Source organism: Erpetoichthys calabaricus, chromosome 4 (genome assembly GCF_900747795.2).
Source record: "Erpetoichthys calabaricus chromosome 4, fErpCal1.3, whole genome shotgun sequence".
Classification (NCBI taxonomy): Eukaryota; Metazoa; Chordata; class Cladistia; order Polypteriformes; family Polypteridae; genus Erpetoichthys; species Erpetoichthys calabaricus.
The window spans coordinates 51,590,374-51,618,068 of record NC_041397.2 but is presented as its reverse complement, the minus strand read 5'-3'; the positions used below and the strand labels follow the sequence as shown (position 1 = coordinate 51,618,068).

At 37.1% G+C, this 27,695-nt stretch overlaps 1 protein-coding gene across 8 annotated transcripts in view; it reads left to right on the top strand.

Moving 5' to 3' along the window:
• Positions 1 to 13,073: 13,073 nt before the first annotated feature.
• Positions 13,074 to 27,695, top strand: part of cnksr2a (connector enhancer of kinase suppressor of Ras 2a) — a 676,696-nt gene continuing 662,074 nt past the window's right edge. For 4 of the 8 annotated variants that reach the window (XM_028799448.2, XM_028799446.2, XM_028799447.2 and 1 more), the window contains exon 1: positions 13,080 to 13,996. In XM_028799448.2, the coding sequence (XP_028655281.1) occupies positions 13,933 to 13,996 (64 nt within the window). In that variant the 5' untranslated portion in view covers positions 13,080 to 13,932. Of the gene's footprint in view, positions 13,997 to 27,695 lie in introns of all 8 variants that reach the window. The other 4 variants (XM_028799452.2, XM_028799451.2, XM_051926924.1 and 1 more) reach the window with 2 other exon arrangements.

The following is a 27,695-nucleotide window of genomic DNA, read 5'->3' as shown; positions in this document are numbered from 1 at the left end:
CATTCACATTGTTGTTTTTAAACCATTCCTTGGGTTTGTTCGTCTTGTTGGAAAACAAATCTACCAAGGTGCTGGATTCTTGCAGACTACCTCAGGTTTTGCTCAAAGATTTCCTCCAAGAAATTCATCCTCTACCCTCACAAGCCTTGCAGGGCCTGCTAGAGAAGAGAATGCACACACTATGATGCTGCCATCACCATACCTCATTAGGGAGATGGTGTGCTTTTGACAATGTGCAGTATTTTGCTACATGGTGTTGTATCTGATGTCCAAAAACCTCTATTTTGGTCTCATCAGACCATAGACCCTTCTTCCTGCTGACTTCAGAGTCTCCCACATGCAGTAAGGCTTTCTCTTTGCTGCTCTCCCAAAAGCTGCGACTGTTGAAGCACCCAGGCAACATTTCCTCAATCTCATCTACTATAACTTGTAACTCCTTCAGAGTACTCAAATGTGATTTGGCAGCCTCCCTCACTAGTCTTCTTCTTCTTGCGCATCGATTCAGTTTTTGTGGACAGCCTGCTCTAGGAAGACTTACAGCTGTGCCATTACTATTTATATTTCTTGATGACTGATTTAATTGTACTCCAACATCTTGCCTGAAGAAGGGACCTGAGCTGCCTCAAAAGCTTGCATATTGTAATCTTTTTAGTTAGCCAAATAAAAGGTGTCATTTTGCTGGACTCCAAGGGATATTCAGTGACTTGGAGGTATTTTTGTGTCCATCATCTGACTTGTGCTTTTCAATCAACATTTTAAAGATGTTGCTTGGAGTGCTCGTTGTTCTTCATTGTATAGGTTAGACCACTACACTGACTCAACACAAGCTGGACCTTTCAGGTAAAGTGCATCTACACTGACATCAGCTGAAACCCCAGACAGGTGATCTCCATTGAACTAATTCTGTGACTTCTAAAGCCAATTGGCTGCCCCAGTGATGATTTAGGTGTGTCATATTAATGGGGGCGAATACTTATGCAAACAGTTATTTTGTGTTTAATGATTTCTAATTAATTTAGACCTCTTTGCAGAGATCTGTTTTCACTTTGACATTAAATATTATTTTTCTGTTGATCTTCCTTAGCTTTTCCCATTTTGTTATAGGGCCGTTATTTTTGGCTAGACTTCTCCTCACTCTGCAATCTTCATACTCATTCCCATTTAATCTTTTCTCCTGAAGATTTTTTACTTATACCATCGACTCACTTCTGCTTTGGGTCTACTTCTCGCTCTTCTTTTCCTTCCCTCAACATCCAATCTCATGACCCTCTTACCTACACAGCTGCCATCTCTTCTCATTACATGGCCATACCATTGCAGCCTTTTCTGTTCAACTTACTTTGAGATTTCCACAACTTTTGTTGTTTTCTTTGTCATCTCATTTTTGGTCTTATCCATTTTTGTCACTCCACACATGCACCTCAACATCCTCATCACACTTAATTCTAGCTTTCTGTCTTGGTTCCTCTTCAGGGGTCATGTTTCATCTCATTAGTTCATAGTTCGTCTGACTACTGCCATATAGGATCATCACTTTTACCATAACAGTTATCCTTTTATGACATAACACACCAAAGACCATCCATTTTGGAGTCGGTCCCAAGCCGATAAATGTGGAGACTTGGCTTTAGGAAAGACATCCAGCCAAACACATCATGCAGAAATCTATATATGACTGGTCTTTTTCTGTTAATCGGTATCAAAAAATCTAAATAAGTTCCAGTGTGGTTTAATCTTGTATAACAATAAAGTGTGAAAACTACCAAGGGGTGAACACTTTTTATAAGCAAAAGAGAGGCCCACCAACATGTGAAGAAAAACCATACCATGCACATATAAAGAAGAATCACAATGGACATTTGATTGGCTGTGCTTTTCCCTTTTTAATTTTATTGATTGTATTTCAATAAAACAATATTCCATACAATCAAATCAAACTTAACAAACCAGAGAAAGAGAGAGGAGAGCTTACAACAAGAGCAAATCTTTAAAAACAGCAAAGAAAGGAGATTCTAATTTTCCCCAATGTAAATGCTTATTCTAAGATTTGATTAGTTAGATCTTGCCATATTTTGAAAAAGGTTTGAACAGATCCTCTAAGTGAAAATTTTATTTTTTCTAATTTCAAATACTATAGAACATCATTACCCACTGACTTATAACAGGTGGCTTGGGATTCTTCCATTTGAGCAAGATATGTCTACTTGCTAGTAGTGGGGTGTAAACGATTACAATTAATTTGTCCTTCTCCTCTGTAAGCCCATCTGGGAGTCCACCAAACACAACTGTTAATGAGTTAGGAGTTATTGTGACACCAAGGCTGTCTGATAGGCATTCAAAGATTTTTGTCTAAAATGATGTTCATTTGGTACAAGCTCAAAACATGTGGCCCAGTGAGGCTGGAGCTCGATTGCAACATTCACAGGATGAATCTTGCCCTGGATACATTTTAGACAATTTTAAATGAGATAAATGTGCTCGATGAAAGATTTTAAGTTGAACAATTGAATGCTTTGCGCATATGGAGCTGGACTCTATTCTATGTATGGCATTGACTGCCTTCCATTCCTTGTGTGTTAAGATGTTAAGTGAAAGATCATTTCCCCACCATACCCTGGGATTTTTGAAAGGAAGAGACTTTAAAATGTTTTATATATTATTGAGATGCTCTCTGAGTTTTTAAGACTAATCAGTATTGCCTCTGGAACAGAAGTGGGTGTGAGGTGAAGAAAATTGTTCAGGTTCCTTTTAGCGAAGGTTCTGATTTGGAAGTAGTGGGAAAAATTGTGTTGATGGGAAGTTAAATTTGAAGCATAATTGTTCATAGACCGCAAAGACATTATTTGTATACAAATCTCTTAAGTGTTTAAATCTTGGATGTCATTAAATACTGTGTATGTCTGAGAGGAGATTATCATGGAGAGGTGTAACAAATAAAAGCTCCCCTGTCTTAAAATGCTTCCTGCATTGGTTCCATATTCTGAGTGATTGATGGACAATTGGATTATTAGTATATTGATGATAATTTGTATTTACTGGGGCACAAAGTAGGGCATATAAAGAAGTACAGCAAGATTGTATTTCTATTGAAGACCAGGCTTGTGTATATTCATCAATTTGTGTCGATGTCCAGGTTTTTAGATAGATAGATAGATAGATAGATAGATAGATAGATAGATAGATAGATAGATAGATAGATAGATAGATAGATAGATAGATAGATAGATAGATAGATAGATAGATAGATAGATAGATAGATAGATAGATAGATAGATAGAATTCTTTATTGTCATTATGCATACACATAACAAAATTTTTTGTTGGTAGGACTCGGCTTCAAGACAGAACACATAAATACACAATACACTATAAATAATAAAATAAACATAATAAGTATAAAATACAGCAGCAATAAAACATCATCAAATCCAGACTTTTCCTGCGGTAGTACGCCTGCAGAGACCAGTGATCTGTGTGCGTGGGTCTGCAGGGGAGGAATACGAGTTTGTGTGTGTGTGTTTGATTATGAAGAGAACGTGAGTGTGCATGTCTACAGGGGGGCAGGTTAGGGGTAGATGTATGAATGTGTATCAACAGGGGCAGATGGACTTCACAGCTCTGGGGAAAAAGCTGTCTTTCAGTTTGCTGGTACGTGTTTTTATGTTTCTGTACCGCTTTCCCGAAAGCAGTGGTACAAACAGTCCATTTCCCGGATGGGTGATATCCGCAGCTATACATTTGGCCCTCTTCAGCACCCTTCCAGCATATACAGAGTCCAGGTCTAAGAGTGGACTTCCCAAGATCCCCAGTGCTGTTCTCACCACCCGTGCCAAGTCCTTCCTGTCCTGTGCTGTGCAGCTGCCGTACCACACTGTCATACTGTGACAGAGAATGCTTTCTATAGCGGATCTGTAGAAGTTTGTGAGCAGCCGAGAGGAGAATCCAGCACGTCTCATTTTCCTGAGGAAGAAGAGTCTTTGTTGGGCCTTTTATAGCTTGTATATAGCTTTTTCTTCTCTGTATTCAATCCAGCTCTCTGCTTATAATGTCTTCCCCAGCATAATCCATTTAAAGAGAAAAAAAAAAATAGGCTTTTAAAGGTAATTAGTTATTTTTTTCGTCAAATGAGTGTCTTTCAACTATTGTAAGTGCTACACATTAAAAAGAAATCAAGCCAAAGGCAGTTCTTTCATTAATGTTCATAAGTTGTTGTCCCCTTTTTGCTAATGGGTGGGGAAAAAAGAAGAAGGTGGGTACGGAATGATGTGGACCTTGGGAGAAGAGTGCTCAAAGCGGCTTCCTTGTTGTCAGAAGATATTATTTTCTCTCTTATCACCCTACTTTGCCTTTCTGGCCCTAAATCAGGGTTATCTGATTGGTACCCCAATCCTTTTTTTACAGATGATGCTTCTGTATTTGCAGTATTTAATCCCAAAGCTTGCTCCCACCAAGCAAGTTCACGCAAAAGCCCTGCTTCTCTTTGACTTTAACTGGCTTGTCTAAAGGATTGAGTTATTTTTAATTACAATAGACATCCCGCCTCGTCTTTTGAGCCCACCCAAATGGATTGCTGCTTGAGTGGCTTCTGTCACATTGTCTGTAGTGTGCAAACTGGCTGACGCATTTCAAGTTTAATGTTAACGTTTGGCTGTATTCTCATTGGCAGACTGCACGTTACTCGTGGGTTTTTTGTTTTTTTTTGTCTAAAATAAGCCTTATTTCTAGTGGTTAGCAAAGTCTTTTTTTAGCTATGGTTTGGTGTGCTCCTCTATAAATCTGTTTCTTGGCAAAATGAAGCAATTGCTTTCTTTAACACTCTCAAACCTTCTGTTATATAGTCTCAATTTATTTGCCAATCCAAATGTTTCTGGTTCATAGCTAAAATATTTAAAATGCTTTGCTTTACATACACCACAAGCTTTACTCAAAGCCATTCAATGCACCATAACAGAATGAACGACTAATAAACTGATGTTACGTGGCACCACTGATAACACAAACATTCCATTCAGTTTATGGTATGAGAGAATAAAAAAGAAAACCATTGTTACATGTGAACGATTCCCACATGTCGAAAGGCTAACAAATAACATGAATGTGTGAGTCACAATGTTCTTGTTTGATTGTACAGGACTCTGATTATTTTTTTTTTAATACTTTGCTAAAGAAATGCTACTGCCAGCGTGTCAACATGTGACATGTGCTATTGTGTGAAACCCAAAACCAATGAAAGTAGTATTCTGAATCATCTGCAAAATAACAAGCAGAGCTAAAAATAATTAGGCAGAGATGTGGACTGGACTGAATCACTCTTGGCTTAGACGATGTGCATGCAGTTTTAAAGGGGTACACTTGCCAACCAATTGCATATTGGCTCAATTTCTGATGTGCACTGGCAAAGCTTGTTAATATTCTCTACAACCATTATGGAAATCTGTATGAAGTATATAAAAAAAAGATTAGAATCATGCTCGTGTCTTATTCTTTCTTCCCAAAGTTCTGTGGTGAAGAAATTAAGGAAACCTACAGTCTTTCCAAGTCTCTAATTTCAACAATGGAAATGACTTCCCAATATACTAATTGCTTTCTGCCCTGCAGCTGGGAAAAACTAACATTCAGATGGAGGCTGTAAATGCATACTAGCTGTTACATAAGCTAAACACGGCATCTGTTTTATGTAAAGCACTGTGTGAAATGCTGCTGCATGAATGTGGGATTTCAGAAAGTATTAATATGTCACTGAATTCTGTGAGCTGCGGCATAGCATATTGAGACATATAGTGGGCCTTGGAACTTATTGTTAAGGCTTAATACAATGAGTGAAAATTTTTACACTGCTATGGTGTATCCCTTGATTTTCCCCTCTTTGAGTGTCTTCAGGCACTGAGACAATCACTCTTGATTCCATTGAGGAACCATCATTCGCTTTAATGTGAATATGAACAACAGCAGTGGAGCACCACATGGAACAGCCCTGCCTCCTTTTCTCTTCACTCTGTACACCTCACACTATAAACATAACATCAGGTCATGTCACCTGCAGAAATTCTCATATGATTCTGCACTTCTGGCGTGAATTGAGAAGGAGATGAAATAGAATATAGGAGTCGGACAAAAAAGTTCTGTTTCTTGGTCCAAAAAGAATTAGGGTTAGGGTTAGGCATCTTAACATCAGCAAAGCCATGGAACTACTTATTGACTTTCACAGCACCAAAGAGTCTCTGTGTCTGGCCACTATTCATGGAGTGGATGCACTCCTAGGTACCTGGGGGGTCCACATTAATGACATGTTGGACTGGTCTCAGAACACAGAGGAACTATATAAGAAAGGGCAGAGCAGAATCTTCTTTCTTAGGAGGCTGTGCTTCTTTAATGCAAGTAGTGACATCCTTCTCATCTTCTATAACACTGTGATGGCCAGTGTGATTTTCTATGCTGGTGCCGGGCTGGCAACATCACTTTAAGAGAGGCCCACTAAATCAACAAGCTAATTAAAATGGCAAGCTCAGTTAGAGGATGACCTCTGGACAACCTGACAGTAGTAGCAAAGGACTGAATTAAAACAAAACTGAGTACCATTATGAACAGAGCTGCACATCCTCTCTCTAACTCTGAGGACTTTCAGCTAATGAATCTTGTATTCAACTGAAGTGTGTGAAGAAATGCTGATGAATTTCTCACTGTGAATATGATAGCCAAGTCAGAACTTTTTTCTGTCAGAGCCAGTCTTAGAAAGTTAATGCTTAAAGTTAAACTCATATAGTGTTTTCTTGACTTCTATAGAAGAATATCTATTAGATTATGGTATAGTCTTTCACCCCCTGTAGTGTTAATATGAGATAGACCTTTCTTGCTCTATCTACATACAGTGTGTTAATGGAGTCAGTTGCTGCTTAGAAAAGGTCCCTGTGCTACCAGAGACTGAAAGACTCATTTACAGTATAAAAATGGAATAGGCAAACAGTTTTCTGACTGTTTAGTAATGGTTCAACTGTTAGCAAACTTAAAGAATGAAATAAGATATATAAGCTTTAAGCATTACTTTTCTTAAACTAGAACTTTTCTGTTCTTTACTATATCTATTTTTTCCCTGTTTTTGTATGAATTGTTTTACTTTGAATTTCTACTAAAGTTTTTAAAGTGAAAATATTTTGTCAGAATCCCATGAAACATACTGAAGCTGCAGAACTTTGGTAATTTTGGGTAAACGCAGCTACACTTTCTTTTGATTTTTTCTTGCTTTACAGTAACACCAACATGTGTTTTGATCAAAGTGTGTGGTTATATTTATTTGTTTACTTATTTATCTACCTATTTATGCATTTTTGTATTTAAAGAGCTTCCATAAAAAGTCAAATTTCCTCCTGGGGTCAACTAAAGTCCAAGCTATTGTGACAGATAGAGGGCACCACAGAGCATACGAATGGGCACGCTGACCTAGAAATGCTTCCACCCTGTATGTCTGGGAAGCATGCAGTCTTGTGAGTCTGTCTCCCCTTGTCCATCCATTCTCCTGGCCTCCGTTCCAAGTAAGGGAACAGGGTTCATCCCAGTCTGTCCCTGCCATCCTTCACACTATATATATAGTAAATATGAATATGGTGATGACAAATAGAATATCTGTGAAAACTACAGGATGGTACACATCCTGAAAGGAATATGATAACTTGGCCAGGAAATCATAGTACAAATTCTTAGCTGGAGTAAAATCCCATGCTGTTAGTGTGCAGCAAAAATAGTCAGCTGCTAAAACTCAGGCAGACACAAAGCCTACTGGGATATGTAGCTGTGGCAGGAGCGTCACCTGGATTAGAAATTACATGGATGGACTGACAAGCACCAGAAGTACTAGGTATAAGCTTATAAAGGCCACAATTTCCTCAATCAGACAGGCTTGGAGCCGGGACAAGAGCAGTGGTAAGGCCTTGTGTGACCTATAGGAACAGGAAGAGGAGGAGGAGATCAATACATTGTGGAAGAGGGAAGACCGAGAGTTAGGAAGGAGAGAGGTAATTACATAATTGGGTAGACTGCCTTGAAAAGTATATTTCTTTTTCCTAGTTTTGTATTGTTTTTACTCCTTCTACTATACCTTCCTTGGTGTAATTGTTTTCTTATTAGTTACTCTAAAGGTCTTGCTCTCCTTTTGGGTATAGGATCTACTTGGCAGCAAATCCATATATATAGTTGCACACGTATGCATTGAGGCTCTGGTGGTGGTAAATCCTCACCAATCCACAGGGTGCCACTCCATACTAATGCTGCTTTTCTTTCTTCCTCTGTAGACCGGATGATTGACAACCTTACCACCATGGATGTCACTTACGGTAGGTGTCCATCTGGACCCACCTCTTCCTGCATGGCCTGTATTTAACCAGAAGTGTCGCAATCTTGGGCGGTCTATTTTAAGACTCGCATCTACAGAGACATATTGTTTTGCTAAAAAGATCTTTATTATTTTCTGTTTTCAATATAAATTTTTGTGATGTTGCCCCAAACCTTTTACAATAATATTTAATTGGTATATATATATATATATATATATATATATATATATATATATATATATATATATATATATATATATATATAGTGGAACCTCGGGTCACGAACGTCTCTGAACACGTACAAATCGGGTTACAACCAAAAAGTTCGCCAAACTTTTGCATCTGTTCACTACCACACACTCGGGTGACGAACAAGACAGTTTCCCTTCCGGTTTGTACGTACCGGTGAATTACGCACATGTTCAGTCTCTCCCTGTACCTGTACAGTACATTGTTCTCGGTCAGACGTGCATCGCACAGAGGGACTTTACTTCAAAACTGTAATCTCCTCTCCACCCAGTTCCTCCTCACTTCCTTCATGCCAAAACTTGACTCATGCAAGGTTAGTTTTCTTGGTTGTTTATGGTTAGTTTTTGTATAAATTACAGATTTTTCAAATGTTCCTTTTTTTCCCTGTGCTTAAAACTCATTAAAAAAAAGTGTTTACAGCAATCAGGTCGTAAGGCTATTAGCGTGAACTCTCAATGTTAGTTTTCTCTGTTCAAGGTTTTCTCAGTGTTATTCAACGTCTATACATTTAGTTTACTATTACACTGTGCATTCTATGGTATAATTAACTATTTTTGTGCTTAAAAATCTTTAAAAAAATATATATACATTCAGCTCGTACGGTCCGGAATGGATTAATTGTATTCATATACAATCGTATGGGGGGAAATTAGGGTTAGGGGTAGGGTTTCTCTTACATTGACAGGACACAGAATCCATTACATTCATGATATTACAGCTCCCAGAACAATTTAAATACTAAGATGTATACTTGATATCATTTTCACAAGGAAGTTAATTAAAGCATATATTAAACATGGGGCCACAGTGACACAATGGTAGCAATGAGCTGGTGCCCCATCCAGAGATTGTTCCTGCCTCCCGCAAGATGCTTGCTGCGCTGTGTGCAACACTCAATGAAATAATTTATTGCAGCAGTGCTGTCTCTTTCAAACATACTAACCCCTAATTCCTGTCCTTCCTTTTCTTTCTCCAAGTAACCAATTGCAACACAATCAGCTCTAAGCTTAGAATGCCGATTCTTCAAAACTTTTAAGGAACATTGAAATATCTTCGTAGTACATGTTTAATTACTCCATCCATCTATCCATCCAGGGTTGCGCCAGTCCCAGCAAGTATACAGAGATAGGCAGGAACAATCCCTGAACGGGTGCCAGTTCATCGCTAGCGCTGTCCACCGTTTACACATGTTTAATAACAGTATACATTATTTAAATGAAGTTAAACATTTATCTGTATAATGTAATATATATATATAATTTACTGCATTTCATCTGAAAAATATTTTAAGAGCTCCAAGAAGATAACGCCTGGTAATCAAAATTGACTTAGAAGCCAGTGGTCATCATCTGTAAATACGGGCTGTCTTCTATTGAATTGAATTGAATTTCTTTATTGTTATTGTATGGTACAATGAGAATTGTTACAGGTTGATTACAATCAGATGCCTTAAACTAAAAAACGACATGCGGTTAATGTCAGTGTATTGATAAAGCCACGTTAGGGATGTGAATCCAAAAAATAAAGGGAAGCCACTCAGGAACAGTAGCACTGCTTTGACGCTGGGCGCTGCCAGTTTGCAAAACTGAGCCAGAAATGTGCATACTTTATGGTCTGAGCTGGCCTGAGAATGTGCGTTTATTTTTATACATCGTGATGTTAGCATGGAAACAGGCGTACGCAACATTTTTCAAAGTCTTTTTTAAAGATAGGATGGTGACTGGATTTATAATAAAAGAAAAATACATTTAAATACAAAAATAATTTATTTTATGCTCCCAGTTCAACAATGCTGTCATCAAAACTGTTTTAGCTACATTTATGTTTTAGAGTGACAGAGTGGCACAGCACTTAGCGCTGTTCCCTCACAGCTCCAGAAGACTGAATGTGATTGCATAAAAATTTTAACATTCTCCCCATATCAACGTGGATTTTCTTTGCATTGACTTTGATTATTTGGCAATTTTAGATTTTTGTTTAAATGAAATGGTATTGGTTTCAAAACATCAATACAAAATATAAAGTGTCAATCAAAGCATAGTTATATGTTGTGTGCTCCATCTAGTAGTCATTTTCCCTGCCTTTACCATACATTAGATTATACATAGTATTAGTTCAGTACGACTGAACGTAGGTTTGTGAATGACTACAGATCACCTATAGATATTGCTAGAATTTATCCCAGCTCTCCACTACTCCGTAAAGAAAAAATGGTTTCAGAAAATTGAAAGCTATAATTATGCAGTATTTAATTTGTCTATATTAGTTATCATATTAGTCACTTTGTTAAGATCTTTGTAAGGATATGATATAAAATAAAGGCTGACTGATTGGCTCAAAAACTGCAAATATTTGAATGCATTATAGAAGCAAATATGTACTTCAGTCAGTTCAGTTTTTATATTTTTTAAGTGGTTCTTGAGGATTTCACTGTGAAAGGCACCATGTAAGATGACCATTGATTGACTAGACAATTAATGTGCTTCATCTTTTTTTGCCACTGGTGACAGCAATATGGATTCTAACTTTTCACTCAGTGAACCATAACAGTGAATCCCCAGCTGTTACTGTAAACTATATTCTTTAACAATAACACAGTGTCACGGTTAGAAACTTGTGAATGACCTGTTTTCATCAAATTCTACTTGTAATGTTCTAATAACAGCAGTCTAAATTGATTCATGATGGACCCTTCTAGTAAATGCTCCAATTCACACAGACAGACAGACAGACAGATAGATAGATAGATAGATAGATAGATAGATAGATAGATAGATAGATAGATAGATAGATAGATAGATAGATCTTTTGGGGATACTCTTGAGTAGAGTCTATGCCTGGTCCAATCCAGCATTCTAACAAAAAAGTAAATAAGGTTTAATGGAATGGCTCAGACAAAGGATTAACAAAAAGGAAAATAATAACCATGACCCTCTGAACCTGGTTTACACAATGATGCCCTTACTAGCACTTTTGTACCTCCAATGTCTTACATGATATCACCTTCCACAAACTTCTACCAATATTCTGGCCTTCTCTTTATCTGTTGTTTCCTCCTACTCCACCCCACAAGGTGAGTTCCTGTCTACACTCCACTTCTGCCTCCTCTGGTTGTGGTTGTAGAGGTACTTTTAAAACATGTCTGCATCTCCAGGAAGCACTTACAGGTCACATGGAAACCTAAGAAAGTTTTGAAATTACCTCGCCAGAGCTTTCCCTACTGGCTTCTATTCTCCTAACAGTATGATAGATGACTCTGGCAACTTTGAAGCATCTGCAAGTAGGTGGAGCTAACTTACTTGACAGTTCTTGGCATTGTTTGAGACAGATGACCCCCCCCCCCCCCCCCCACCCCATAAGACTAATCTCAACCATAATGTAAAAGGGCAGGGCTCTGGAGTTCTACAGCTAGACTTTATTGGTGCACATTGGAGTCAACTCCATCTACTTGGAGTTCAAATGTGGGGCCTTCAGGCTGCAGACATATGCACTTGGGGTAAAGTGCCATAACTATAACTTCCAGGGTACCCTGCGGGAGTTTGAGATTTGGCAGAATGACTCTACCACTGCCTGCATAACTGAAGGTCTAGCACTTGCTTTAACCCATTCTCTTACCTTCCTTTCCTAGGGTATCTCATTATGGAAAAATTCTGTGCCACTTACAATATAGGATATATAAGACTCTGTAATATACCACATCAGCCTGTGTTCTTCTATTATAGATAGATAGATAGATAGATAGATAGATAGATAGATAGATAGATAGATAGATAGATAGATAGATAGATAGATAGGAAAGGTCCTGCATAAATAAAATGTATTATTATGATAGATAGATAGATAGATAGATAGATAGATAGATAGATAGATAGATAGATAGATTTAGTTTGCTGGTGATTCCTCAAATATTTATTAGTTTTAGACCAGTATTCAGACTTCCTTCGTAACTGAAACCAAGAACAAAATCCATTAGTTTAATGTCATTCCCTGGCAATTCAGATTTGAAACATTACACTTTTCTGCAGCAAAACACCTTAATATTTTATAAAGAATAAGATCCATATAAATAGAGCATAGAAGAATCATCAAGCCTCCAGGAAATCCTATATGGCCATTACGCAGAGAAAATAATCCTTTTTTTTGAGGGGGAGAGAGACGAGAGGGAGGTGGATTGTGGCAGAATAGGTAAAACTTGCCGTAATGAGGCAAACCAAAAAAAAAAGAAAAAACAAGAATCATAAATGAAAGCGCTATACCTAATATCACACATTTTTCTGAATGTCCAGATAAACATCAGCGATACAGCGGACAATTCTGCTTGGTCAGGTAATTAATTTCTGTAGCATTTTGTGCTGAATTCTGTTATTATGAAGAGCATGAGGTGCCACCCTGAAGCAGCTGCACCTGCGTTGGCGGCTTCTGAAATGAACCTGTTTGAGCCACGACCTAAAGTCATGTTTTTTTTATTTTATTTTATTATTTCTTTTAAGCGAAGCTACTATGACATTTTTCCTTGTAAGTTGCCTTTGGCGACAGAAGACAAATTTAATCGTTGTTAAGGGTATGGAAGCGTATTTTTCTCTAAGACTTGCTCCCCCCCTCATGCGCGAGCCGTCATTTCCGCTAGGCTGCGCGTTATACAGATGGAGTGAAGAATGGGGAAGCACTGTGTAAGATACAAAGAGAGAGAGAGAGAGAGAGAGAGTGACAGAGAAAAAGAGAGAGAGAGAGGAGCTGGCAGCGTAGGTAGATGCTTTAAGAGGCGCTTGTGAACATCATTGCTGGAACCGCCGCCTCGGGAGCGCGCGCACCCCGACCGCACATAGCAATCTCAGATTCTATTAATTCCTGCTGCTATCTGAAAGGGATGGGAACCTGCAATTTTGAGATTGGACTACGGGTTTGAGTGTCCTTCTTAATACCCCAACACAAAAAAAAGAAAAAAAAAAACAACAATCGAAAAGAACTAGCGAATCGTATCTGTGGAGCTACTGTGCAAGAATGCGCTAAATTCCGAGAGAAAAGAGTGAGCGCGGGTACGCGCGGGTGAGAGACGCACACATCTGTGACAGTCGAGCTCCTCAAAAGCATGCCGAGAGACTGACAGCACCCAATCCACTCCGCTAATTACACGGCGCTCCACCCTCGGAAGGGAATACATCGTTTTGAAACTCGGCACTGGCGACTGCTTATTTGTATTTTTTGAAGGGAAAGGGGTGGGAAAATTATACATTTTATATTTATACATGAATTTGTTTTTTAAATAATCAAGGAGCTACATTAATACAACGGGAGCTGGCGTTTTAAGTCCATTTCCCGGAGTACGTATATTTTTTGAAAGTGCAAAACTTTTTCCATGGCTTTGATTATGGAACCTGTTAGCAAATGGACTCCGAGCCAAGTAGTTGACTGGATGAAAGGTAATGTGCATGTTTAGTTCTTTCTTTTGCCCCTGCTTGAGAACATGAATGCAACAATTGTGTATTGACCGGGGCACGTTTGGGGCTCAAAGGTACGCACGTTTATTTTTGGGCGGCTTGTGTAGATACAAGGGAAACCCTTCAGTTTTGTCTCTTTTTTTTGTGTGTTTCTGGTACTCAATCCTTTATGATATTTGCGCAGTTTTCTGTATGTAGATGAAGGAGCCACCGTGTACAGGTGTTTGAAGAAATAGATGCAAGTAATGAGCCCCTACAGGTGCGTTAGGTCCAAAGACAGCCAACGGCGGAATCTGACGTCCATGTTAGTTTTGTTGGTTTACAGCAAACTTGAAGCATTTAATTGCCGGAAAATACTATTTCGTATTGCATTAAAGTACTGGTTTCGGGTGATATATGTTTAGATGTGTTTCATTTCTTTTACCTTGTGATAAGCAAAAGATGATCGAATTATCAAAAAGCAGGCTGGTACGACTTAAGTGACACGGTTATTTAATTAACCACGCACTTAGTTACGTGTGTAGATTTTCGGGAGGTAATTGGAAGATTTTTCCGGGGCACTCCCACGCCGAACTGACCAGATCGTTTAGTGTGTGCGCCGTATAGAAATCATTTCACATGTTTCCAACTCCCGTGGCCGCTTACTCTGCTGCGTGAGGTATTCCCGGGGGTGTGTCCGAATGCGACCACGCGACATCGTAGCACAGCCTTGTGATTCCGGCGACTTCACCAAGTTCAGTGTCAACCAAGTTCGTGCAGCTCGGAGTGACTAAAATTTCCCACCCACAGCCTTCGCTGTGATCAGGTGTATCCTGCTGTTCTTGAATGGATCGAGATCAGCCGTGAGCACTTCTAATGTGGGAAACGTAAGAAGTTGATGGGCATTTGAATCTGTCATTCGTTCTCGAAATTATACGGCATTCCCCATCAGTCCCTTCAGGAATTTTAGGTCTCCCACATTTGCTGAAAAATTTGGATTGACAATAATAAGCAGTCATCAGGAAAAGAAAGGGCTAATTTCTTCAAGGCATCAGCGCCACAATCGCGTGGCAGTGCCAGCAGAGAATGAGCTTTGTTCTTAACCTTTATCGGTAGAATAGCGGTTACTGGCATTGCCGGCGTGGTAAATATAGCTTCCACTAAGTATGTGTCATTTAAACCGCATATTTTATAATATTAGAGTCAATCGATTCTGTTAGAAAATGCATTTAAAGCTTATAATAAAGAATCAAAAAAGGATACAGGGCTTTACAATTTAAAAAAAAAAATGCTAGAGAAAAATTGACGATGTTACTTCTTGCAGGGCCTTCGCGTATCAGCGTGGGTTGTATTCAGGATATTTTTTTCCCGGACTGCTGAAAGTGCTTTCAGTTATTTGTCATTTTCGGAGGATTTTTTTTTAATTCATTGCATTCCATAGTGTATAATGGTGCACAGCATTAAAGTTATTCATTGGATTTTTTTTTTTATCTTTCATGAATTCCATTTAATTTATAAGATTTGATTATTCGTCAGCTATTGCTGTACTATTGTTATTACTGATTACCAGGGAAAACATACCGTTTTTATTTTTTTTAAAAAGTGCCTTTATGTATCACTTTATGTATTACGTTCAACTGAGATGGATTTGCACAGTGTTCAGGTCTAGCCTCCAGAAGGTCATTTAGCTGGACTAAGCACACACCCCCATCATGTCAAGCCCCACTGTTAGGTATAATGCTGCTTGATGGATTTGCAGAACTATATTCCCCTTTGTATTTCAGATGTACCCCTTAATATTTTAATCTGGAGCGGGGCTAACACTGTTAATTGTAGGCTCCTGCCTTGTGTCAGATATTATCAGAATAGGCTCTGTCTCACTCGATGACCTTGATTTGGTTAAAATAGTTTCAGAATATGTATCGTTGTATTGGAGTTAATCATCTTTGTGCAATGTGTTGATACGATAAAATTAATTAGCTCATATAATCTCAAAAATATCTTTTTATAACAAATAACCAGACATTCATTTCCATACTGACCAATTTTTAATGTGATCTGTTATGTTTGCGGCTTGAGGATTTATAAAACATCACTTTTCATTTCTCAGTTAAATTTCTGCTAAAAGTTTTAACTATTTCTTTCAGCATACTTTAGACCTGCATTTTCCTAGCACAGTTGCTGGATATTGTTGTGCCATTATAATTTGCCATTATGACCATGCTGATTCACATACTGTAATTGGATTTTTTTTTCATCCCCTCATAATAACTAACAAAACCATAGTCTTTTTTTTTTTTTTTTTCTCTAAATCTGTTTGGGATCCAGCAAACCTCAGCTTGAAACAAAACTTTATGCCTGCTATAACAGGTGCAAAGCAGGAATGATCTCTGGATGAAACATCAGTCCATAACTGGGCATACATATGCACACACCCACATTTTTTTCATCCTTTATATACCAGATGAAAACTGGACAGGTAATATGCCTGTCTTTGGGACGTGGGATGAGATTGTGCGTACATACTAATGCCAAGTCTACAGCTTGTGCAATCCAGAACTGTGACGCAACAGCATTAACTGGTATGCTACTGTAATCAAAATGGGCTTGTTAATTTGTTGGTATCATATTTTTAGCTTTAATATTAAAATCAAGATCTTTACTTAAAAAGTAATGCTTTATAGCACCACATGGAAGTGTGACTCCTACATTCGGTTTGTTTGACACCATCAACATCCAGAGGAATTCTTATGAATGATGTCTATTTGGTCTGTTTATAAAGTAATGCAACATTTAACTTTTTAAAGTTTCGTATTTGTAAATTGCTCTTGTATTCATTTTGTGTAAAATTCTTAATCTCATGGGGGTATAGCAGAGCTAGAGTCTATCCTAACAGCAGTTGGTGCAATGCCAGAAAGTAGTCTTTGTTTTGCATCGACCCTAAAATTGGATTAAGTGGGTTTAGTAAATGGTTGGCTGGACTGACTTTCCACAGTTGACACACTTTCAGGCCTGTTTGTAAAGCCATTAAAAGAATAAACAAGAATAAAATAAGCTATATTTAAAGTACCAAAAAAAACAGACAAATCAATTTATGTTATTCTTAAAAACTGCTGCTTGCAAGAACCAATTCCTTGCTGTTTACCAACTATGTACTCTGTAATATTTCAGGAAACTGTCAACATTAACACAGGAGTAAGTAAGAAGTAAAGATAAAAAGAAACATTTTATAGTTCCAAGCATTTCTCTTTAAAATGAATATCTTATCATTAATGTTGCTCATTTCTCTGAAATGTTTGTAAACAAAATAATAATGAATAATAAATCTTCCTGGTTTTGGACAATGGATTTTGTTGTAGGCTGTTTTGATAAAGATGAAATTTCTGACCTTATGGCAATGTTAATCTCGCTGAATCACATGGGCATAGCATTGGGATAAAACTGCTGATTAGTAGACATATATTTACACATATTACAACATTAACTTATTTTCAGTCAAATTGATAAATTAGAAACCTAATTGAGAAATGTAATATAGGCGATTAATAAGGTTATTTTCATTCTTTGCCGTTATGCCAACATTGTAAAAAGGTGATAATCTGAGATACTGCATAATTTAACTATCTTGGTTGCTTGTATTTAGCAAACTTTATCTTGCACAAATGGAAAAAAACATACTCTAAGCCCTGCTTTGTTTTGTAATAAAATTACTTTATGTTGTAACAAAAGAGGTGACAAGTGTGGCTGCCCTTTTGAGGCTTCCCCTTTTGCACACTAAGTTTTGATGTAGTTCACTATAATACAGTTTGTCAATTAATAACCCATCTATCCTATCATCCATCCATCAAAGTTACAGGGGTCAAAGCTTCTCTAGGCAGTGTGGATGTACTAGTCTATTGTAGAGCAAGTCCACACAAATAACCCACACTCACTTATATAGTAAAAATTTAGTGTCTCCAGTTAACCTACCACACATTTATTTGCAATGTGAGAGGAATACTAGACTATTCTGGCAAAAATAAGTTAAGACAAATTAGAAACGTCACATCGACAATGCCTGGTCTGTGTTTCTGAGTAGTGCCTCTGGAGTAGTTAGGGAGCAGTGCTGCTTGTGATAACAGCAGCACAAAATGACAAAAAAGGGAGTGAAAGACCTTCAAAAGACCCACAGGTCAGGCAAGGACCGTCAGTATTCTACTTGGCGATAGGCCACTCCACAGACAGCCTGACACAAAACTCCACACACACAGACTTCAGCCTGCGTAGGCCCAAAATGGAGAACTGAGTGCAAATAATACCTCAAATGTTCAAAAAGAAACAAACGTGCTGAGGAGATCAGAAACACCTCAGGTTTGAGAGACCAGTCCAATGCAGAATATTTATAAATTAAAGATTTATTTATTTTAAATAAATGAACAACAAAAATGTTAAGCAAGGGAAAATAGCAATGATAAGAGATTTATCAAAAGGAAATCCAAATCCAATAAATTAAAATTGTAATCCAAATGTCAGATTGCACAAAAATGGAAACAAAATTCCAAACAAAAAATAAAAAAATCCAAACATTGCTCACACAAAAGAGCAGCATTTTGTAATTACAATAAACTACTGAAGGACCTCCTCCTGCCCATCCTGAAATATAAAGGCTGAGGGCAGTTCCTCAGTGGTGATGTCACAGTGGCCCTGCCTCTGGGGGTTTCACCAGAAAACACAAACAATGTAAGAAAATAGAATAAAATGTTCTGCATAACTGATGATTTTATGCTTTGAGTGGTATAAAACTTTGTGCATACTGATGATAATATCCTTATGTCACTCCCTGCATATGCCTTCTGCCTGATGGGTATTGTAGTCTCTGCATTGGCGCAGGGTTTGAATTGCCCTGCTTTTACAACCCCTCTTCCTAATACAATATTGTAGCCTATACAGGTTTGTGCCCCATAATGACCGTTTGCGAAACATCTGACTGCATATATGTCTGTGATTCCAAAAGTTTATAATACAGTACTGAAATCCCGATAGGAGAACGTGACATAACAGGATGTAGTCTGTAGTGTACAGAACAAGAGTGCTGCCAGTACTGTATCATTATTTAAATGTGAACTATCAATTACTTACACTGTTACACAATAAACTTTTTTTTGTATGCTTGTAGGCAGCAGAGCAAAATCTTGTGTATTGTACATATCTGGAACAATGTATTTAGTCAAAACAGGTTCACTACAGTATGCCATATAGCTTTGCTAAGTACTATATATAATATGGTGTTTACATAATGTCAAAAACAAAAAAATTTAAGCCAAATGAACAGATTACTATAAATGCCCTTCAGTGAGATTTACCAAGTAAACTAGTCAATATGACATATTAACTTCAACCTCATATTTTTCGGACATGAGTAACACTTGACAATAGAGGAAAGATTGTAATACATGCAATGGAAAAAGGGGGGCAGCATTTAATGAAAGCTGATTGTCCTCATTGCCATTGAACACCAAGATTTTATTTTTGATTAAACAAAATTTTGGAGTTGTCATTAAATGAATAATCTATTAACAAAATGAACTTTTGTGGGACATAGTAGCTGTTAGAACTAACATGAACAGTTTGTATCAAGTCTTTATGTAAATAATGTACATGCATTGCTTGGCTTCTGTGAAGTGGAACTCCAGATAGCAGTCCTCTTTTCATTTTTATAAATTTGTACAAGATTATAAAACAGGAGATAATACACACATGTAAATGGAGCACGACAATATTTTTCATGACCTAATCATGAAAACCTTTCTACCTTATTTGTTATATCTGAATACACAATGGTGGATGTAATATTTGGGGGGTATAGAACAGCTTTTGATGGGGACTTAGAAGTTGTAGTGGACTTATCACCCTCCACATCCAGAGAGTACAGAAGAGCAAAAAATAAGTTCAGTAGATGAAAAGTTACACACCATGATACAGTATATTGAGTACAAATCGAGGTTGGCAGTACTTAAGCTATACAGCACACTAATGGGGCATCATCACAAACCTACTGTTCAGTTCTCATTTTTGATATATAGCAGAACTAGAGACGTTTCAGAGAAGACCAGCTAGACTTGCATGACTACTGGGTATGAGCTATGAGGAAAGATTGAAAGAGCTGAAAATTTAAAGCTCCTTTTAAAGGGTGACATGATAGAAGTGTTTAAAATTATGAAAGGAATTAATGTGATGGATTAAGCTGCTTTTACATTTTTTGACTAATTCCTCAAAAAGAATACAAAGGTACCAATGGAAACTGGTCAAGGATGAATTTCACACCATGTTAGACTTTTCACTCCAAAAACCATAGATATTTGGAATAAATTACCAAGTAGGGATTTTGACAGCAGTATTCTGAGTTCTTCAAGATGCTACTGGATGATATTTTACAAAAGTTATGTGAATAGGAATTGACAAGCTACCTTAGGCTGAATGTTTTTTTCTTGTCAAAACTGTTTTTTGTATTCCCATATAACCTAACAACAGCCTTCGGTTCTAATGCTGTGGATCAATTTACTTCTAGGTATCACTTAAAAGTTGATGAGCCCATTATATATTTGTCCACATGCATGAGTAGGTGGAATAATTTGATCAGGGAGGATGCAAACTAATTAATGGTTGCTAGTTTGTATGTGGACTAGATCCTGTTCTTTAATTACTTGAAGGCTCCATGTACAGTATCATATAAAATGTTATTACTGACTTTGTGTTGCAATTTCAGCATAGGACAGTATATACAAGGGTACAGTAAAGCACATATACAGTACTAAATTAAGAATGCTTCATATTAAATGGTCAAAATATTGTTTCAAGTTATAGTGAGTTGTAGTAAACATCTGTTAAAAATAAACAAATATTTCATCAATGGTTTATTTTTCTTCAGATGTAACGGTGCTGGTTGATACTTTTCTGAGGAGTGGAGCTGAAAATCATTTAACACCCATTAAAATGCTTCTATCTAGCAAAAAACCAGAGAAAGCTCAGAACAGGTTTGACTTTGTTTCCCCATGTATTTTCCAAATGTGTTAAAGATATGCCTTAATGCCTCCAGATCTGGTCTCTGTGTAAGAATACTGTGCTAAACCATTTATTCATGGGGCTACTGCAGCTTCAGTATTTTATCTGTTGAGTTTCATAGTTCATTTAATATCTTACTTTGGGAACATTGAAAGAGTATCCTAACAATTACAACTACCTGCCTCATGTTTCTGATTCAGTTACTCAGTTTAGTTTTCCCAATTCCAGCAAAAAGATCTCATTGAGCAGAGTGTAGCTGATCTGAATTTGTCCTCTTAGCCATATACAGTACTGTAATTAGTTTTTTGTGGTTTTATTGTGGATGTTTTGGGCATCATGGTCAGGCCCAAATCTCTCATAATAGGAAACATATTGCAGGTGCATAGACCATAATTAATGCTTTCTTTGTTAAAGGAAAATTTAAAGGCAAAAACATTATTTATTTCAATGCTGTCTACTGCCATGTATTAAATACATAATGCATATATTCATAGTTATATATCACAATCACTTGAAGGGTGTGGCAAATAAAATAAAAATGACATTTTTATCTTATTTTCAAACAAAATGACCCATCACTTCTCCTTGTAAAACCTTCAGTTCTTTCCCCATAACCACCCTCCACTTATTGTTTTCCATATTTTACCAGTACATAGTCCTCACTGAGGGCATTTTTGTGATTTGTCCTTCATTTATTGTTTTTGATGTGAATTTGAAATCCAATATCCATCTGAGTGAACTTTACAATGGCATTTGATCAAAGACATTCAGTCAAAAACAGATACTGTTGTTAAATGTCAGAAAGAAAGGTTTTCACTATTAATTTCCTTTCTGCTCCATGTTAGGTTGGAATCAAGTAAGCAGTGTACTTTTCTGGAATTGTTTAATGTTTACCTCCTCATATTATATTATTAGTTATTACTATGCCCATGTGGCCAATATGTAAATATTTCAATGTTTTCAGTTTTAAAAATCAAGCTCTGTCTAGATAATATCATAGTTAGCCGAGTGCAGAACCATTTGCTCAATAAATCTGAAAGAGAATTCTGAAAAAAGTTTTCTGTGTGGTGACCCACAGCAGTATTGCAGTATTTCAATTTTAGTTTATTCTGATTATGTACTATTTCTGCGAACTGCACAATAATTAGATAAATTATGAAAAAGTAAAAACAACATAAAAACAATATCCATCCATCCATCCATTATCCAACCCGCTATATTCTAACTACAGGGTCACACGGGGTCTACTGGAGCCAATCCCAGCCAACACAGGGCGCAAGGCAGGAAACAAACCCCGGGCAGGGCGCCAGCCCACCGCAGTGAGTGCACACACACACACCAAGCACACACTAGGGACAATTTAGAATCGCCAATGCACCTAACCTGCATGTCTTTGGACTGTGGGAGGAAACCCATGCAGACACGGGGAGAACATGCAAACTCCACGCAGGCAGGACCTGGGAAGTGAACCCGGGTTTCCTAACTGCGAGGCAGCAGCACTACCCACTGCATCACTGTGCCGCCCTAAAAACAATATGTGAAACAAAAATATACTAGATATTTACGTGGTAGCTTTAAGTCCAGATTACAGACTGTTCTGGGTCATCCTCATTCTGAATAGAGTCATTCCATGGGCAAATGACAAAAGTTTAATCTGGATAGAAGACACCAGAAAAGCGGTCTGGCATTTGTGATGATGCTACTACACTAAAGCTGATAAAGTGCTGCCAAGGACACTGAGAACAGAAAGAAATGGAAAAAGCAAAAACAGATACTACAGTTAATTAATGAAGAGTATTGAAGAACTACAGTATATGAAATAGCAGCTGGTTTAACAAGAGTAAGCAATGCTAAGGTAATGAGTCTCCAGGCTTAAATGCAGAACCCCATTGGGTTTCTATAATATTGTTGCATAGATCATTCAGTTGTTTGGGAGTCATATAGATAAAAGCTTTGCATTACACTAGTGTTATTTTTTCTTGGACTTTTAAAGAAGATTTAATCATGAGATCACTATATGGGCCCAGGAATATTTATTCAAAGAAATTTTGTAAATGGTGGATTATGTTGTAAAATTGTGTTTTAATCTGGGTTTCCTTTTTTCCCTGTTCTCGTTTCTGTAATTTTTTCCAAGTTGTATTTGAGTCAATAGTGGGGGAATCAATAGGGTTTCAGTATAAATAGTGTTGTGTGCTAAATGCAGTTTTATTATGGCTTATATTGAATCTAAGTCTGAAGCAGAAGAGTAAAAAAGATTTCAAATTAAGCAAAACATACCTTGGCGAGGAAGAATCCCTTCTTGTAACACTGTTTCAGGCTTTTTTGTTACATTTTTAAGGTTTTGATGGTGTGAAGGAGATGCTTGGAGCAAAGTTGTTGGGATTTAGCATGAGATCAGTTGATGGCATTATACATGAACTCTTCATCTAGACATATTCTATCACTACTATAAAATATAAATAATATATACATTTTTTAGCAATAACCTAGCAACTTGAGCGGCAACTTTTTTTTCTCAGTGTGTTGAATTGTAAATTGTAAACTGGAATATGCCTAACATTTTGCAAATGTCTTTAGAAGAGATAAGAAGACTTGTTTTGAAGAGAAGAATTATGTAGAGGAATTTAAAAATAACATTATTTAAGACACAGTAAATAAAATGCTTACATTATTTTTGACTACTTTATATCTTATTATGGAAATATATCTACATGAATATTTACTGGATATTTTTACAGTATATGCAATCACACTAGATAATTAGAATACAGAATGCACAGAAATTAGATTGTATAATATGATTAAGCACTTACTTTATTGAAGCACGTTTTACTATGTGGTTCTGTACCTTTATAAGATATTATTTTAAAAGTATATTGTAATCTTGCCAATATAGTTTAAGCACCGTTAAGCATTGAATTGCACTAAGCCTTAGATTGTCAAAACATTGGAAATATGCACCACGTCTTGCATGTAATCACTCCACCAATTTAAAATGGCACCCTGAAAGCCGATGCCAAAGACTGGGTGGAGGATTAGTGATAAGGAGGTGTGATTGAAAAGAATAATGGACATAGCTGGCAAAATGCCAAACAGGTATCCGCTGTTAGTATAATGAGTATGAAGGGGCATAACCTAATAAAGTGGGCTTGACTGAATTGTGATCGCACAAAGGTGGCAAAATGCCGTTAGGTGTTGTCCATTAGCATAGGAGATGTATCAAAGTTTCTTATCAGTGTTCAGCTGTGTATATAAATGTCTTTGTGCTCAGGAATGGTAGGTTTTTCCACAGACAGAGCACAACTTTGTATTATCTTTAATACAAGTCTTAACTGAAACCAGACAACTTTTGGACTGTGTGTGATTTCCTGGCTGTGGTTTGTGATTTTGTTCTACGGCGTTATCCAACTCCCTACAAACAAGATGTCAGTATGGAGAGAAATGCAACATGTTGCTTCCCCAAGCACCATGAGTTAACAGACCCTTCATACTATCCTTCAAAAATTCTCTTATGTTTATATCACGCATTTAATTCTTCCAGCTTTACTAAAGTTTGCACTATGTATTTATACTGCAAGTGATATACTGTACATCAAACATTTACTCCTAGCTTTGAAAGATAACTATTATTTTAGTAACAATGTGTTTGTTTTTCTCTTTTAAGTAATATTCATGAAAGAAATATGCTTGAATTATGTGGCCTTTGCTATTCATCTATGTATGGTTCTACTGACATTATAGCAATATTCCAATTCTTGGATCCCAGTATAGTACCAGTTTTATTATTTGGGTCCTCAGGAAAAAAAAAAAAAAGGTATTTTCTTACAGAACTATATATTTTACTTAGAAAAAAAGTCTTCTAACTAGAATGTTTCCTCCTATGTGTGTTCTGACTTTGACTTTAATTTCTGTGTTTTAGCTTTGACATACGGTTACTTTTGACCTATCCTTGGTGTACCGAGTCTTTGCCTGTTCCTGGCTTTATTTCTGCTTTGTCCTGCCTTATGGCTTTTCCTTGGCTGTGGGGAAGGTAAAAAGTTTCCTAAAGGTCTTTGTGTTAGGACCTCTCTGTCTCCATCTTTTGACTCTTTGTTGGTTTTACAATTAAGTTTTATTTGCTCAGTTCCCTTAATTCTTGTTTTTGACCCCAGCCCATTGTAAGTCTTCTTTTCCTTCATACCCTCTGTAGTTTCATTTTCTGGTTACAACCACCTTCCTTAATTCCCTTGATCACTGTCATGTTATTAGAGGTAGATTTAAAAACTAGGCTGCAAACTTTATTGGAAGCTTGTGAAGTGATTTAAGAACTGAAATTAAACGGATATATTCAGTAGCCTTGTCATGTTCTAAGTTAACTGTGTAGTAACAAGTGAGCAATATGTACAATCTGTAAAGTATTATAGTTATCAATTCTGCTCAACGTAAATAAAGAATCTTAAGAAACCAGCACAATTTTCCAATATTTCTTATCTGGAGTAAGCAGGTTTTACAACATGTAAAGAGAAGTGGGCAGAAGCAGGTTGTTGGCTATATTTTTGCTCTGGGTCAGTGGTGTCATTAGTATGGAGAAAAGTGACAGAGTTGTTAGTCTGCTCATTCCTTTGACCTTTGTAATTCCTTATCCATAAAGGTGGCCTGGCCTGATCACACTTTTGACCTGTCCTAATCATTCATGTAGACACTCAACTGTGTTCAGATAATATTATTATTTTTAGTTTTTTTTGTATTGAAATTTGAAGATTTCGATAATTAGAATTAAAGGTTAACAAGGTTAAATTTATGATAGCCTTAAGGTAGTCCAGGTTGGTGATGTAGGGTTAGCACTGGTGCCTCACAGTTTCAGAGTCCCATATTTGAGTTTTAGCCCATGAGTTGTCTGTGTGAAGTTTGCATGATATCCCCTGTGTCTCTCCAGGTTTTTGTTGTAGTACTCGGGTTTTCCTCCCACATCCCAGATATCTTTAGGGCTGTTCACTGGTGACCGTAAATTGTCTGTCATATATGTGTGTGTATGGTGGTCTGCCGCTCAGCCTAGAGTTGTTTCCTGCCTTGTATCTAATGCTGATAGGATAGCCTCCAACCAGTGGCCCTGACCTCCCATAAATTGGTTTAGTAATGGCTGAAAAAATAGAAGTTTTCATAGTGCCACTTTGGGGTTGGGTGGATAGTGACGTGGCTGTCAGTAAAGAATCATTCTTTATCACTATAAATTTGTGTCCAGTTGTGGCAAAGCACTTTTCAGTGGGACCAAAAATGTCCTCTGCTACTCTGTTTTTAAATAAGCAACAATAATTTGAAAATGTATGTGTTATTTTCTTTTTTAGAATAAAAGTTTTTGTCTGGGAAAAAAACACAGCTTCTTGAGGGCCTTCCAAAATGATAAGATTCCATGCCTACAATTTCCTTGTTCTCACTGTGCACTTATAAATTACTCTGTGATCTACAGTATGTCTGCTGCTTCACAGCTGCCTTTGACATTAATATATGAAACAGCTGCGTCATTTCCATCACCCACGGTAACCACAATACATTTAAAAAGAATATGAATATTGCATATCATATATAGCTTGCAGTCTTTTTGAAAGACATACTTTACTTGCTGGCACACACTTTGAGATATTAGCACAGAGGCCCAAGCATTCCCAAACAGAGCCACTTTTGTTAGACTGGTGGCAGCACTCCCTACTTAAATGCAGCTTTCCCAGAACCATGTGGTCAGTCATTGAAGAGTGCTGTTTAATTAGTGCCTATTCATTTGTATTCCCACTTTTAGAGTCTTTGGTGAGACTGAAGTAAAGAAGGGTGTGGTATGCTAACCAGACAGACAAATATATTCCTACAAGATAGTCATTGACCTATGTGTCCAGATCATAAAAGCTAATGCCATTAACACACATTAGAGCATCATGTTCACTTCTAGATGTGTTAAACTAAAAAATCCAAGAGACGTCGCCACCTTCAGTGGATTCAGCCACATATCAACAATTGGTAAATATCAAGGTCCCTCTCCACATCCTGTGATGACAGAAAACTCGTAGTTAAGACATAATCTGAGTGAGTTCTGTTAAATACATTTTGTGTTACAAGATGCCCAACAGCTTTCTGGTAAAGTCCTTCATTTCTTTTCTTGGTACTGGTAAAATCCCACAGAAGTCCAGGCTTTAAGGCTCTATCTAGTACCTGGAATATAATTGTCTCTACCTTTCTCTGTTTTTTTTTTTTTCACCTGTATTATTATCATTCTTTAATTTAATATTATTTATTGTATCAGTATGCTGCTGCTGAAGAATGTGAATTTCCCATTGGGATTAATAAAGTATCTATCTATCTATCTATCTATCTATCTATCTATCTATCTATCTATCTATCTATCTATCTATCTATCTATCTATCTATCTATCTATCTATCTATCTATCTATCTATCTATCTATCTATCTATCTATCTATCTATCTATCTATCTATCAACTCTAAGGATGTTTGTAATTTTCACTGCAGAATTGCATTTGTTTGTTTCCTTTGTAGCTGTGGAGTGAATCATTGTCATTAATTTCAGACACAGGAAGGTGATTTGTTTCCATATTTTATGGGATGTAAAAAGGGTTACGTACAGTGTTGTGTACACAGTAAGGGCAAGTGTTTCATAAATGGATATGCTTTTG